General features: G+C 49.2%; 1 protein-coding gene across 2 annotated transcripts; it reads right to left on the bottom strand.

The window, feature by feature from the left end:
• Positions 1 to 1,826: 1,826 nt before the first annotated feature.
• On the bottom strand, positions 1,827 to 13,427 carry LOC311239500 (uncharacterized protein). Of its 2 annotated transcripts, none has more exons than XM_084327806.1 (3): positions 12,293 to 13,427; positions 7,857 to 8,548; positions 1,827 to 2,694 (listed from the first exon to the last, which is right to left on the bottom strand). In XM_084327806.1, exons 1-2 carry the CDS (start codon positions 13,289 to 13,291, stop codon positions 7,988 to 7,990), a joined length of 1,560 nt encoding a protein of 519 aa, XP_084183932.1. In that variant the 5' UTR covers positions 13,292 to 13,427; the 3' UTR covers positions 1,827 to 2,694; positions 7,857 to 7,987. The 2 variants fall into 2 exon arrangements, with proteins under 2 accessions (XP_084183932.1, XP_084183933.1); XM_084327807.1 differs by having other exon boundaries at positions 1,827 to 2,691.
• Positions 13,428 to 13,772: the final 345 nt, after the last annotated feature.

The following is a 13,772-nucleotide window of genomic DNA, read 5'->3' as shown; positions in this document are numbered from 1 at the left end:
GGACATGAGCTGTCCACCTGCCTCGTAGATGGAAATGACCCGGGAGGTGTCGAAGACCGTCCGTAACTCCTGGGTAAAGGTATCAACGCTGGTGCAGACAGCCGAGCCGATCTCCCATTCTGCCGTGGCCCAGGAAAGAGCACGACCGGTCAGCAGGGTGATAATATACGCCACCTTGGAAAGTTCAGTGGGAAAAGTGAGAGGCTGTAAGCTGAAAACAAGGGAACACTGCGTGATGAACTCTCTGCAGCCCGTTGGAGCTCCACCGTAGCGCTCTGGAGGAGGAAGACGTGGCTCTCGAGCCCCCACTCGGATAGGCGGCCCCCACCTCCGCTGCTACGGCCGCAGACGCCGCCTCAGCTGCTGTTACCGCTAACGCGACCGCTGATGTAGCCGCGACCGCCGCCGTCAAAGCTGAAGTGGCTGTTGCTGCTGCCGCTGAAGCCTGGTTGTCGGTGGTGATAAGGTTGTCCCACCTTATTGCTTATTGAATAGTTATTACAGTTTTTATCATGTAGCTCAGTGTTGCTAACGCGTGTTGGTTTGATGTGTTGTTATCGTGACAAAGTCATTATTTGGCTCAATATTCCAGTGACTGTGAGTTGAGACAATTTCTCTGAGCGGCATGTGCTGTCAACACATGAAACAATGCTTGTTTCAATGATAACAATATCAAAATTCGATGGTAGCCATCTTTCAGGATACCAAAGGAGATCGGCGTGACCATAAATATATATAAAGACTAGATGACAAGACTCCAAATGCTCCCTATGTACAAATGGGGACGAAGGGACATTTATGCACATGTATTGTGACTGCCCACCAGTTAAGATATTCTGGAAAGAAGTGACCCAGCAATTATCAAATCTCTTAATTCTGAATATACCTGTACACCCCTCTATATTACTGCTGAATGATGTTTTTGAATATGCAGTACCTATACAACAAAAGAGATTGGTTTTAGCTGGTATTACAGTGGCTAAAAAACTGATAGCATCACGATGGTTTCAACCGGAAAAAATTTGCCGAAAGGTCTGGATTCTTACATATCTCGATGTGATTTATCTAGAAATATCTACAGCAAGAACTTTGGGTCTCAATGAATCCAAATTGACAATGTGGTTAGAAGTGGTGGAGAGAATAAAAGCTAGCATTTAATGGTAGTGTTTGGGTAGAAGCGAAGGATAATGGATGGATTATCCATGGGGGGGTCCAGGGCGGGGGGTGCGAGCAGGAGCATATGTGTGTAGGGGAATAGATAGCAGGTATTAGGGGTATATCTTGTATAAGACATTTATCCAAACGATGAGTTAACTGATGTACACTGTTTTACAATGCCTGTATATCTAATCGTGTGTTGTCATGTTTGTTTATGTGTTTGTTTAAAAAAGAATAAAAAAATAAAATACAAAAAAAAATAAAGACTAGATGACTCACCTGCTGGCCAACGGAGACCGACGTTGCCACATGGCGGCCATCTTGCTACAGGGTAGCACGCCCACTCATAACATGAATGTCTATAGTGCATGTACTATTGAAATAACCATAGCTTGCTAAATCTTTAACGGTTTGGTTTGTTAAAAACGTCGGAGATGTAGTTATCATACTGCATACTTATAATGGACTTTCATATGAAAATAAAAATAAATCAAATAAAAATTCTTCCAAGCAAGAATCATAGCCACGTTAATAACGTTTGTAATAAACCAAACAGTTTCCAGCCAATCAGAATACGCTCTCCGTTCATTAGGTTAAAAGAAAATCAAGTCCAAAATCATATCACATGGATAGTGTAATTACTCACATGAGTCCATTTATTTCATCATGTACAAATGCAAGACATTCAGCTGTCAAAATACAACCATTCTAGAATCAGTTTAACTTCCGAAAGAACTTCCAAAAGGATCCGTAACAGAAAAGTACAGAGTATTCCATTACATTGCAATGTATCCCTATAGTTAGCTTATCAATGTATTCCTAGTCCTAGTTTATCAATATATTCCTAGTCCTAGTTTATCAATATATTCCTAGTCCTAGTTTATCAATATATTCCTAGTCCTAGCTCATCAATGTATTCCTAGTCCTAGCTCATCAATGTATTCCTAGTCCTAGCTCATCAATGTATTCCTAGTCCTAGCTCATCAATGTATTCCTAGTCCTAGCTCATCAATGTATTCCTAGTCCTAGCTCATCAATGTATTCCTAGTCCTAGCTCATCAATGTATTCTTGTCCTAGCTCATTGTACTCCTAGTCCTAGCTCATCAATGTACTCCTAGTCCTAGCTCATCAATGTATTCCTAGTCCTATCTTATCGTTCCCCCAGCATCCCTGTCCCATCTTCTCCTGTTGCTATTCTTCTTCTTCTTTGGTAAATGTGACAACAACACAAGTGGAAATTGGCCCGGGGAAGGGTTCAGAGTGGGGAAGGTTTACAAGCACAAGTGTTGTTCCCCACATCCTCTGTTCCCCACATCCTCTGTTGCACACACACACACACACACACACACACACACACACACACACACACGCACACGCACACGCCCGCTGTAGTTGTGTGCATCACACCCCGGCTTGCATAATGGAATGGCTCGTCTCTTTCGAGGAGTCCTCTCCTCCTGGAAATAGCTCCACGTTCGGCACAAGCTCTTGTTTCTACCTGCTTGACAGCTCGTCTCAGTGGCATTCAGCTCCTGCTGGAGACAATAGAAAAAAACAGCATTTAAATTCACCATCCAGCCCACTGGGCCTACAGTGTGTGTGCGTCCCCAGTGGACCACACGTCATTCATGCTTCTCCTCATCCACCCCCCCCCCCCCCCCTCTTTCTCTCTCGCTCTCTCTCTCTGTCTCTCTTTCTCTGTCTCTCTCTGTCTCTCTCCCTGTGTGTGTCTCTCTCTCTCTCTGTCTCTCTTTCTCTTTATCGCTCTCTCAGTCTCTCTCTTTCTCTCTCTCTGTCCCTTCCTCTCTCTTTCTCTGTCTATCTCTCTCTCTCTCTCTCTCTCTGTCTCTCTCTGTCTCTTTCTCTGTCTCTCTCTCTGCCTCTCTCTGTCTCTCTCCCTGTGTCTCTCCGTCTCTCTCCCTGTGTCTCTCTTTCTCTCTCTCTGTCTCATATCTCTCAGTCTCTTTCTCTCTCTCTGTCCCTTTCTCTCTCTTTCTCTGTCTATCTCTTTCTCTCTCTCTGTCTCTCTTTCTCTTTCTGTCCCTCTCTTTCTCTTTCACTCTCTCTGTCCCTCTCTCGCTCTCTCTCTCTGTCCCTCTCTCCCTTTCTCTTTCTCTCCGTCTCTCTCTTTCTCTGTCCCTTTCTCTCTCTCTCTATCTATATCTCTCTCTCTCTGTCCCGTTCTCTCTCTCTGTCTCTCTCTCTCTCTGTCCCTCTCTCTCTCTCTCTCCCTCTGGCTACGTTCACACTGCAAGCCTTCTGACTGAGCTCCTGAACCGACCCGGATGCGCAAATGAACAATAAAGAAGATGGACGTAAAACAATTGTGACAAATGTCAATAGAGTGACGTAAAGGTTACATGAAAGTGCCATGACTGTTCAGACTGAGGTTGCATTGCAAAAAAATCAGATTCCATGTGATTTGTGCTGCTCACACTGTTGTGAAAGAATCACACCTGAGTCACATTATGAGCAAAGAAATCAGATTTGGGCCACTCGTCTGCAGTGTGAACATAGCCTAATAGTCTGGCGTGATCTTGACTTGTAACCTATGGCCATGATTTCACTGATCTCTTTAGTGTTGAGAAACTTGGCACTGTGCTGAACCCGCCTACCAGGCTCTAATACAATCCAACAAGTGTTCTAGCCTTCAGAAACCATGATACATGACCTTTTCCAAAATAGGAAGCCCACAGTGTAATCTAATATGTGTCTTCTTCGTATATGTTCTACAGAGGAAATTGTTGCGAACCTTACATCGTATCAAACATTATAATGAGTTTAATTTCTTTGTGCTATCTAAGTTGCCCAGTTCATCAACCTTTATTTATACTCGAAAAGACAATTGAGGTCACCCTCATTTTCAATGTCGTCGAGACTTTACAGACATTTCAATGCACACATTTCTACAATATAACAATAATAAATATGAATAACTATCTACATAACCAGGGCGGCTGGGTAGCGCAGTGGAGAATGCACTCGCCTACCACCGCAGAGACTCTGGGTTCGAATCCAGCTGTCAGCGGTACCTCCGGCTTGGTCAGTCGTCCCTACTAACACAATTGGCAGTGTTAGCGGGTGGGAAGCCGGCGGGGTATGTGTGTGTCCTGGTCGTTGTAAACTGTGACTCCTACTGGTCGGTCGGGGCGCCTGTTCAGCAGGGAGGGGATCGGGGGGAAATAGCGTGAACCTCCCACGCGTTACGTTCCCCCAGTGAGACTCCTCGCTGTCAGGTGAAAAGAAGCGGCTGGCTGACTCCACATGTATCGGAGGAGGCATGTGGTAGTCTTCACCCCCCCTAGGCAGACAGTGGGGCAATGCGCGCAACGACCAGGAAGGGAATTGGCATAATGACAAAAAATTGGGATGGGAGAAAAAATACAGATAAAAGTGAGAACAAAAAAAATAGATTAAAAAAAAACGATGTAGATAACTAATAACTAACTACATGTGTAACTGGAAGCTGAAGGTTCTTCCTTCTCTCGCTGCATTTAAAAGTATGATCTCCGACCACCGTGTGTCGACTTGTAACCGTCTCAGCTGATATGTTATTGTTTATTCTTATTTATTGTGCCTATATGTATGCATTTGCTGATAAACTGTGTTTTTGTTTTCATCGCTGTAAATGGGGGAAACCTCAGTGTCTTACGAGTTGAAATAAAGGTTTGAACTGAAAACTGGCTTATGAAACCCTTTTATAATCTTTAATACGCTGTACACGGTTTATAACCATTCAAAGAGGGAACACGATACACTTCCCAATTTAGGAATTCATGCATGTTATCCCTATGGTCTAAGACGGTCTAAGACGGTCCAAAGAAACGTCAGTGAACGTGAATAATTTCTCCCAAATCCCAAAACCAGAGTGGCTAAAACTCTACTTTGTGGTGTCATCAGTCTATAGCTGCTCCTTGAGATGGTCAAGATGGCGACACTGAGAGCACCCAGGGGGTAAACTCTGTTGATACTGGAACGTTCCGCGTCTCAGTTCTGAGAACACTGTCATACAATGAAGCTCATTTGGGTGTAAAACCCCAAACAAACATTCAGTGGGTCCTTAAAATCATTCTCCCATTCATATGACCTATGACCTGCCTATGAAGCAGCTCCACACTTTCTGAGCTACGACCAGCAGCTCTGTGGGGTCGTTACGTGACGTATCTTTCCTACTGTTTATTCTCATTTATTGTGCCTATATGTATGAAATTGCTGATGAACTGTGTCTTGTTTTGTAAGCTCGTTGTCGCTGTGAATGAGGGTAAACCTCAGTGTCTTACGAGTTGAAATAAAGGTTTGGAATGAAATTAAATGACAACTGGCTCATGAAACCCGTTATAATCTTTGATACGCTGTACGGGAACACAATACTTCCCAATTTAGGAATTCATGCATGTTATCCCTACGGTCTAAGACGGTCCAAAGAAAAGTCAGTGAACATGAATCATTTCTCCCAAATCCCCAAACCAGAGTGGCTAAAACTCTACTTTGTGGTGTCATCAGTCTGGAGCTGCCTCAATGTCCCTTGTTGTTTTTATAGATCTGAGTCATAAAGAATACGCTTGAGGTACGTGCTCCTAGTATCTCCTGCTGTCTGAAGCGGAGCGTTTGGCCCCGGACATGAATATACGTGGCGTCAGACTTAACAACCGAATAGGTCAGTCGGTCCACAAAAAATTCTCCTAGGAGGCTGAAATTTGGCATGGTATGTGTGTGAGGGGGGTGTGTGTGTGTGAGGGGTGTGTGTGTGTGTGTGTGTGTGTGTGTGTGTGAGGGGTGTGTGTGTGTGTGTGTGTGTGTGTGTGTGTGTGTGTGTGTGTGTGTGTGTGTGTGTGTGTGTGTGTGTGTGAGGGGTGTGTGTGTGAGAGGGGTGTGTGTGTGAGAGGGGTGTGTGTGTGAGAGGGGTGTGTGTGTGTGTGTGTGTGTGTGTGTGCATGCCAATTGGCTAACGACTAACAGCGTCTAGGAGAGGTCAGCCCTACTAATGATGACATACATCTCAAGTTTGACTCTTACTCCTCTTGTTTCTGGCTTCGACGCAGAGCGACTCATGTTCACTAATATTCATTGAACCTTCCTACAGGAACACGGACGTAACATATTCATAGAACCTTCCTACAGGTTCTGTTGTGTCTGTCCACTATGTTTGTTACTTTTGTTATTCCCCCCCCCCTATGTAAAGCGACTTTGGGTCTTTTGAAAGGCGCTATATAAAATGAAGTTATTATTATTATTATTATTATTACAGGAACACGGACGTAACCTATTCATAGAACCTTCCTACAGGAACACGGACGTAACCTATTCATAGAACCTTCCTACAGGAACACGGACGTAACCTATTCATAGAACCTTCCTACAGGAACACGGACGTAACCTATTCATAGAACCTTCCTACAGGAACACGGACGTAACCTATTCATAGAACCTTCCTACAGGAACACGGACGTAACCTATTCATAGAACCTTCCTACAGGAACACGGATGTAATATATCTGAACTCTCAGCTCGCGTGGTGTTCCCCTTCAACCTGAAGCCACATTGCAGAGCCCGTCTTTAGCTTGCGGTAACCGAGTCTCTCTCTCTCTCTCTCTCTCTCTCTCTCTCTCTCTCTCTCTCTCTCTCTCTCTCTCTCTCTCTCTCTCTCTCTCTCTCTCTCTCTCTCTCTCTCCTCTCTCTCCCTCTCTCTCCCTCTCTCCCTCTCTACCTCTCTCTCTCTCTCTACAATCCAGAGAGCTGCCTGGCAGGGTGACTGATGTGTAGAAGTGCTAGTGTTTATATGGCCATCGCATATATAACGAGGGTTTGCCTCATTCCATTCTGGCACGTGGCCAGAGGCTTTATGATTAAAACCAGATTGTGCTTGCCCAACTCCAGAAAAGGCCAGAAAAACAGATTGCAGTTACGCATACTCCGCACAAGAGGGTAGCGTCCACACACAGGAACGCACTCCAGCGTCTGCAACGGTGGACATCTTGTGAACATTGACATTCTGCCGTTTGATTTGTCCCGTTCTGGGAAAATCTGCTCGGGGATGTAACATCCCGTCTTTTTTCCGTAGCGCAGACCCGTTACACTTGTAGATCAGAGCGCTGTTTTGATGTGTATTACAACAGCGCAAGATGGACGACTTCTTTGTTGAGCCGGTAACCGATGCCAGTTGTGAGTCATGGCTATTATCATCCTATGCTGTAAATACAACGACGCCTCTTCTGTGTCAACTAATTCACACCAAATGACTGTGGGCTCCTTCTTCTGCCAGAACGCGCCGAGCGCCTGCCAGCTCCCTCCTCGGTTCCCTCTAAGTCGTGGCTAAGTTAGTGGGAGAGTGGGAAGTCACGTGACATCAACAAAAGCAACCAGACATACTACGCCTCCCGCCCACACACACTCACACAACCGCACGCACACACACACACACACACACACACACACACACACGCACACGCACACACACACAACCGCACGCGCACACACACACACACACACACACACACACACACACACACACACACACAGCCCCCCTGTGTAACAGAGGGATCACTGCAACTCATTTACTGATTCAGATAAAACACAGCTAGTAAACATGGCAAACGTCATTGAGTACAGCCAGGCGCCATCGACGGAAACATCAACATGTAAAAAAAAAGAAAAAAAAGAAGAAGAAAAATCAAAGTGAGTCTGTGCGTAAACGTACCATGAGTTGTTCCCTGCCTGCTGCTCTGACCTCCACTCAGTGTAGCAGGGTCTCATGTTTCAGGCCCCCATGGCACTGGGGCTGCCGACCCCCCTCCTTCACACCATGCTGGGGCTGCCGACCCCCCTCCTTCACACCATGCTGCTGCTCTGCCGGCCTCTCCCGGGGTAGGCGGGAGCCTTGAGGGAGCCGGGAGGCTGGCCGGGGCCCTTCCCGCACCTCCCGTTGTGGGGGTACCGCGGGGGCTTGTGAGTTCTCGAGCCGGACGTACTGTTTCCGACCACGACAACCGTGGGGTCCAGGCTCCGCGGGGGGGCCTCTGGCTGGGCCTCACCGGCGTGGTTGGAGTCTCTGGCCGGGTAGAGGTGCGGCGGGTGGCCATTCATACCACGCCGGTCGTGTTGGTTCTCTTTGGGCAGCGCGATGCGGTTGGTCTTGACGACAGCCGCCATGTGTATGGGAGAGGGAGAGTTAGTTCTTAGGATGATGTGGTCCTCGTCTCGGTGCTGGTGACTCGGTAGCAGGGCGACACCATGGCCTCCCTGGTGGGGGGCGACAGCGCGGCCTCCCTGGTGGGGGGTGACAGCGTGGCCTCCCTGGTGGGGGGTGACACCGGCTCCCGCCGGGGCGATACTGGGCTGCTGCTCACTCAGGTCGATGTTGGCCGTCAGACGATCAATGTGATCCACCACCTGCATGACAGTAGAAGTTGGGTTCATGTCAGACACACACACACACACTGGGTCAGCACTCTCCTACCACCGCAGAGACCCGGGTTCAATTCCCGGTAGAGGTACCTCCAGCCATAGATATCTATAGAACACTAGATAGCTTAAGGCGGAGTCACCAGCGTCACTGAACCGCCGCCATCTTGCTCCAGTTAGCCTTGAGTGAGAGTGAGTGAGCTGCACAGACAAAAATACTCATAACTCGCTGAAATATTGACGGATTTACAAACGGGTTGGTTTGCTATAAACATCAAATATGTAGTTATGATACTGCATACTTATAAAAAAAATTAAAGATGTTTTTTTTTTTACAAACCACTTGAATCATAGCCATGTTAATAATGCTTGTAATAAACCAAACCGTTTGTAAATCCGTCAATATTTCAGCGAGTTATGAGTATTTTTGTCTGTGCAGCTCACTCACTCTCACTCAAGGCTAACTGGAGCAAGATGGCGGCGGTTCAGTGACATCGCTCTCCATTGGCCGGCAGCGCGGGCAAGCTATCTAGTGTTCTATATATATCTATGCCTCCGGCTACGGTGAGGGTATTAGTCCTGATCATTGTCATAGCGCCTTCTACTGGTAGGTCAGGGCACCTTTCCAGCAGGGAGGGGATCTGGGGGAGATAGCGTGAACCTCTGTGTGCGTTACCCTCTCCCAGTGAAACCCCCTAGTGGTCAGGTGAAAAGAAGCGGCTGGCGACTCCACTTGTATCAGGCGTGTGGTCTACACCCTCCCCAGACCAACAGAGGGTAGCGTGTGGTGGTCTACACCCTCCCCAGACCAACAGAGGGTAGCGTGTGGTGGTCTACACCCTCCCCAGACCAACAGAGGGTAGAGTGTGGTAGTCTACACCCTCCCCAGTAGTCTACACCCTCCCCAGACCGACAGAGGGTAGCATGTGGTAGTCTATACCCTCCCTAGACCGACAGAGGGTAGCGTATGGTAGTCTACACCCTCCCCAGACCGACAGAGGGTAGCGTGTGGTGGTCTACACCCTCCCCAGACCAACAGAGGGTAGCACAACGACCAGGACCGTGACATAAGTGAGGAACTGGCATAGTGACTATATTGGGGACAAAATAGGAGAAAAAGGCACACACAAAAAGACAGACACACACTGTATTAAAGAACACTTCCCCTCACCATGTGACTAGACAGATAAAGTAATGATCAACTATTCAATATATCAAGGTTCATTTAGCTAGTTTCCAATTGTGTCTCATTTTGCATCTATGCTGTATATATATTGTTTTGACATCCTACAATAGAAGGTTATGATGGATATGATGTCAGGCTTTTCCATAGAGCCCTTCAACTGTTGGTCGATGCTATTTTACACCACTTGCAAGATGGATACTGTAAAGAGAGGCTTTTTAATGAGAGAAGGCTTTTTAATGAAGTGAAGTGTAATTTAATAACAGTCTCAGAGAAGGCTTTTTAATGAATACTGTAAAGTGAAGCGTAATTTAATAACAGTCTCAGAGAAGGCTTTTTAATGAATACTGTAAAGAGAAGCTTCATTTAGTAACAGTCTCAGAGAAGGCTTTTTAATGAATACTGTAAAGAGAATCTTCATTTAGTAACAGTCTCAGAGAAGGCTTTTTAATGAATACTGTAAAGAGAATCTTCATTTAGTAACAGTCTCAGAGAAGGCTTTTTAATGAATACTGTAAAAGTGAAGTGTAATTTAGTAACAGTGTCAAGCCAGGCTTTTTAATGAATACTGTAAAAGTGAAGTGTAATTTAGTAACAGTGTCAAGCCAGGCTTTTTAATGTGTTGCCCGGAATGTTGCCAAATGCAGCAGGTTTCTGAAAGGTCAGTGCAAATTGCTGTCAATCAACGCTACTGCAAGAGATGATGATGCACAACCAATACACAGACATGGTGGATGTTCACACAGACACACACACACACAGACACAGACACACACACACACACACACACACACACACACACACACACACACACACACACACACACACACACACACACACACACACACACACACACACACACACACACACACACACACACACACACACACACACACACACACACACACACACACACACACACACACACACACAATGTCAATTAGACCTGCACTGGCCTTTGTGCATTCCACTCAACAGCATGTCATTGTTTTTAAAATGTCATGCTACCATTTGAGCGTCAGTAGTACTCATTTGTATATTTTGTACCCAGTTTAATCACCTGTACATTGTATATTGCTGTTGCACTTTACTGCTACATTTGCACTCTGGTTAGATGCCAAAGCTCTTTAGGTTGTACTGTACTTGTGCTGTATGATGACAATACATTTTAATCTAATCTAATCTAATCTACAAAAGACCGTCTGACTGTGATTCTCAGATCTTCACGTAAACATGCCCCCGGGTTAATGTGAACACAACAGGCCCCCCTCGTACCTCTGCCCCGGGTTAATGTGAACACAACAGGCCCCCCTCGTACCTCTGCCCCGGGTTAATGTGAACACAACAGTGACCAGGCCCCCCTCGTACCTCTGCCCCGGGTTAATGTGAACTCAACAGTGACCAGGCCCCCCTTAGTACCTCTGCCCCGGGTTAATGTGAACACAACAGTGACCAGGCCCCCCTCGTACCTCTACCCCCGGGTTAATGTGAACACAACAGTGACCAGGCCCCCCTCGTACCTCTGCCCCGGGTTAATGTGAACACAACAGGCCCCCCTCGTACCTCTGCCCCGGGTTAATGTGAACACAACAGTGACCAGGCCCCCCTCGTACCTCTGCCCCGGGTTAATGTGAACACAACAGTGACCAGGCCCCCCTCGTACCTCTGCCCCGGGTTAATGTGAACACAACAGTGACCAGGCCCCCCTCGTACCTCTACCCCGGGTTAATGTGAACACAACAGTGACCAGGCCCCCCTCGTACCTCTACCCTGGGTTAATGTGAACACAACAGTGACCAGGGCCCCCTCGTACCTCTACCCCGGGTTAATGTGAACACAACAGGCCCCCCTCGTACCTCTGCCCCGGGTTAATGTGAACACAACAGTGACCAGGGCCCCCTCGTACCTCTACCCCGGGTTAATGTGAACACAACAGTGACCAGGGCCCCCTCGTACCTCTACCCTGGGTTAATGTGAACACAACAGTGACCAGGCCCCCCTCGTACCTCTGCCCCGGGTTAATGTGAACACAACAGTGACCAGGCCCCCCTCGTACCTCTGCCCCGGGTTAATGTGAACACAACAGTGACCAGGCCCCCCTCGTACCTCTACCCCGGGTTAATGTGAACACAACAGGCCCCCCTCGTACCTCTGCCCCGGGTTAATGTGAACACAACAGTGACCAGGCCCCCCTCGTACCTCTACCCCGGGTTAATGTGAACACAACAGTGACCAGGGCCCCCTCGTACCTCTACCCTGGGTTAATGTGAACACAACAGTGACCAGGCCCCCCTCGTACCTCTGCCCCGGGTTAATGTGAACACAACAGTGACCAGGCCCCCCTCGTACCTCTGCCCCGGGTTAATGTGAACACAACAGTGACCAGGCCCCCCTCGTACCTCTACCCCGGGTTAATGTGAACACAACAGTGACCAGGCCCCCCTCGTACCTCTACCCCGGGTTAATGTGAACACAACAGTGACCAGGCCCCCCTCGTACCTCTACCCCGGGTTAATGTGAACACAACAGTGACCAGGCCCCCCTCGTACCTCTCTCATCTCCACGTGGACCTGCTTCAGACCCCCCAGCACGCCCTCCAGGTCCGTGACCACTTGGCGGATTTGATCGCGGACAGAATCCTTCTGTCTACCCTTCTGCCTCGCCAGGTCCGGTCCCTGGGGCCGGTGGTGCCGGTGCTGGCTGTCGGAGGCCAGCGTCGTCTGGGGCTCCTTGCTCGAGGGGTCGGCGGGGGCGACGTGGGCCCCTTTCCGCCTGAGCTGGTTCCTCTGCGGGACCTCGGTGGAGAAGAAAGCCTCCTGAGAGCGACTCCGTCCATTACAGCCGCCCTCTGATCCACCCTGCAATCTGCTCGGCCGGCTATCTCTCTCGTCCCCGCCCTCCACGCGCACGGGCCTGGGTCCACAGTGGCCGTTGGGCACGTGCAAGCGGCCAGGCGGGAGACCGAAGGGGGCGTGCGGATCCAAATGATAGTGTCTGGCGTCGCATTCCCAGCACCGCTCCTCCTCCTCCGAGACGTACTTCACAGAGCGCCGGTGTCTCACCTGACCCCTGAACTGCGGGGGCGGCAGCGGCTGCGGTGGCCTGGTGTTAAAGGGGCGTGTCCCGGCATCGGCCCACACCACACAGTCACACTGTTCCCTCACAGGCGCGTAGTGTCTCGCCCCCGGCTCCGGCGGGCACTTCCACTGGGCAGGGCTCGGGTCCCAGGGGTGGCCCGGGCTCACGTCGTCCGACTGGCCGTAGGTGCCCGGCGCCGCGAACACAGGCCTCCTCTGTGGGTGGCGAGGGCCGCTCCTGTCCGCCGCAAATGCTCTCCCTCCTCCTCTCCCACGTCTCGGAGGGACGGAGCCTGGACGTCGCCCCTGCGGTCCGCCTGCTCCGTCGGCGGGAGGGGTACGCGGTACCCCGGCTCCCCGCGGTGGGGGTACCGGCGGCTCGTAGCAGACGCAGTGGGGGCACTGGCAGGGGCCGGCGTGCTGGAGAGGCCGCTGGTGATGCCCCGGCGCCCGGCCGCGGTCCGTGTACATGTCCGAAAGGGGTCCGGGGAGGCTGGTGCAGAAAACGCCTTAGAAAACAACTGGCTTCCTCCCCTCCCAGCGCGCTCCAGCCCAGTCATTCACCCGCTCTGCTTTCCTCATCTGTGTCTTTCCCACAAGAAAACTTTTCTTCAGCTTTTTTTCCTTTTTTTTTTTTTTTTTGCAGCCAGACTTCCCTCCCCTTCCTTCCTGCCACTCGTTTCCCTTCTCTCTCTCTCTCTCTCTCTCTCTTCTCTACCTCTTGTAGTTGTTTATTTCTTTTTTTTACTACGTCGTTCTTTCTCTGTCCTTGACACCCCCCCCTCCTCCTCTCTCTTCTCTCTCCTACAGTACTTACTTCTTATAACTTTTCTCTGTTCCTTCTCCACCGCGTAGCCCTCTCCTGCGCGGGGCCCCTTCTCCACCTCCTTCTCTCTCTCTCTCTCCTTCTCCCTCTCCTCTACCTCTCCCGCCTCGTTGTTCTGTCTCGTCC

The sequence above is a fragment of the Notolepis coatsorum genome, assembly GCF_963971535.1.
Source record: "Notolepis coatsorum genome assembly, chromosome: 13".
In the NCBI taxonomy this organism is placed as follows: domain Eukaryota; kingdom Metazoa; phylum Chordata; class Actinopteri; order Aulopiformes; family Paralepididae; genus Notolepis; species Notolepis coatsorum.
The sequence above is the reverse complement of the archived record's forward strand: the minus strand, read 5'-3'. Positions and strand labels throughout refer to the sequence as shown.

What these genes read in the sequence shown, in the direction of transcription:
- LOC311239500 (XM_084327806.1), bottom strand. Translation starts at nt 13,291, where the DNA reads ATGTACACGGACCGCGGCCGGGCGCCGGGGCATCACCAGCGGCCTCTC. An exon ending in TCCACGTGGAGATGAGAGAG is followed by an intron (nt 8,549 to 12,292) that starts GTACGAGGGGGG and finishes ACTGTCATGCAG; the next exon opens with GTGGTGGATCACATTGATCG.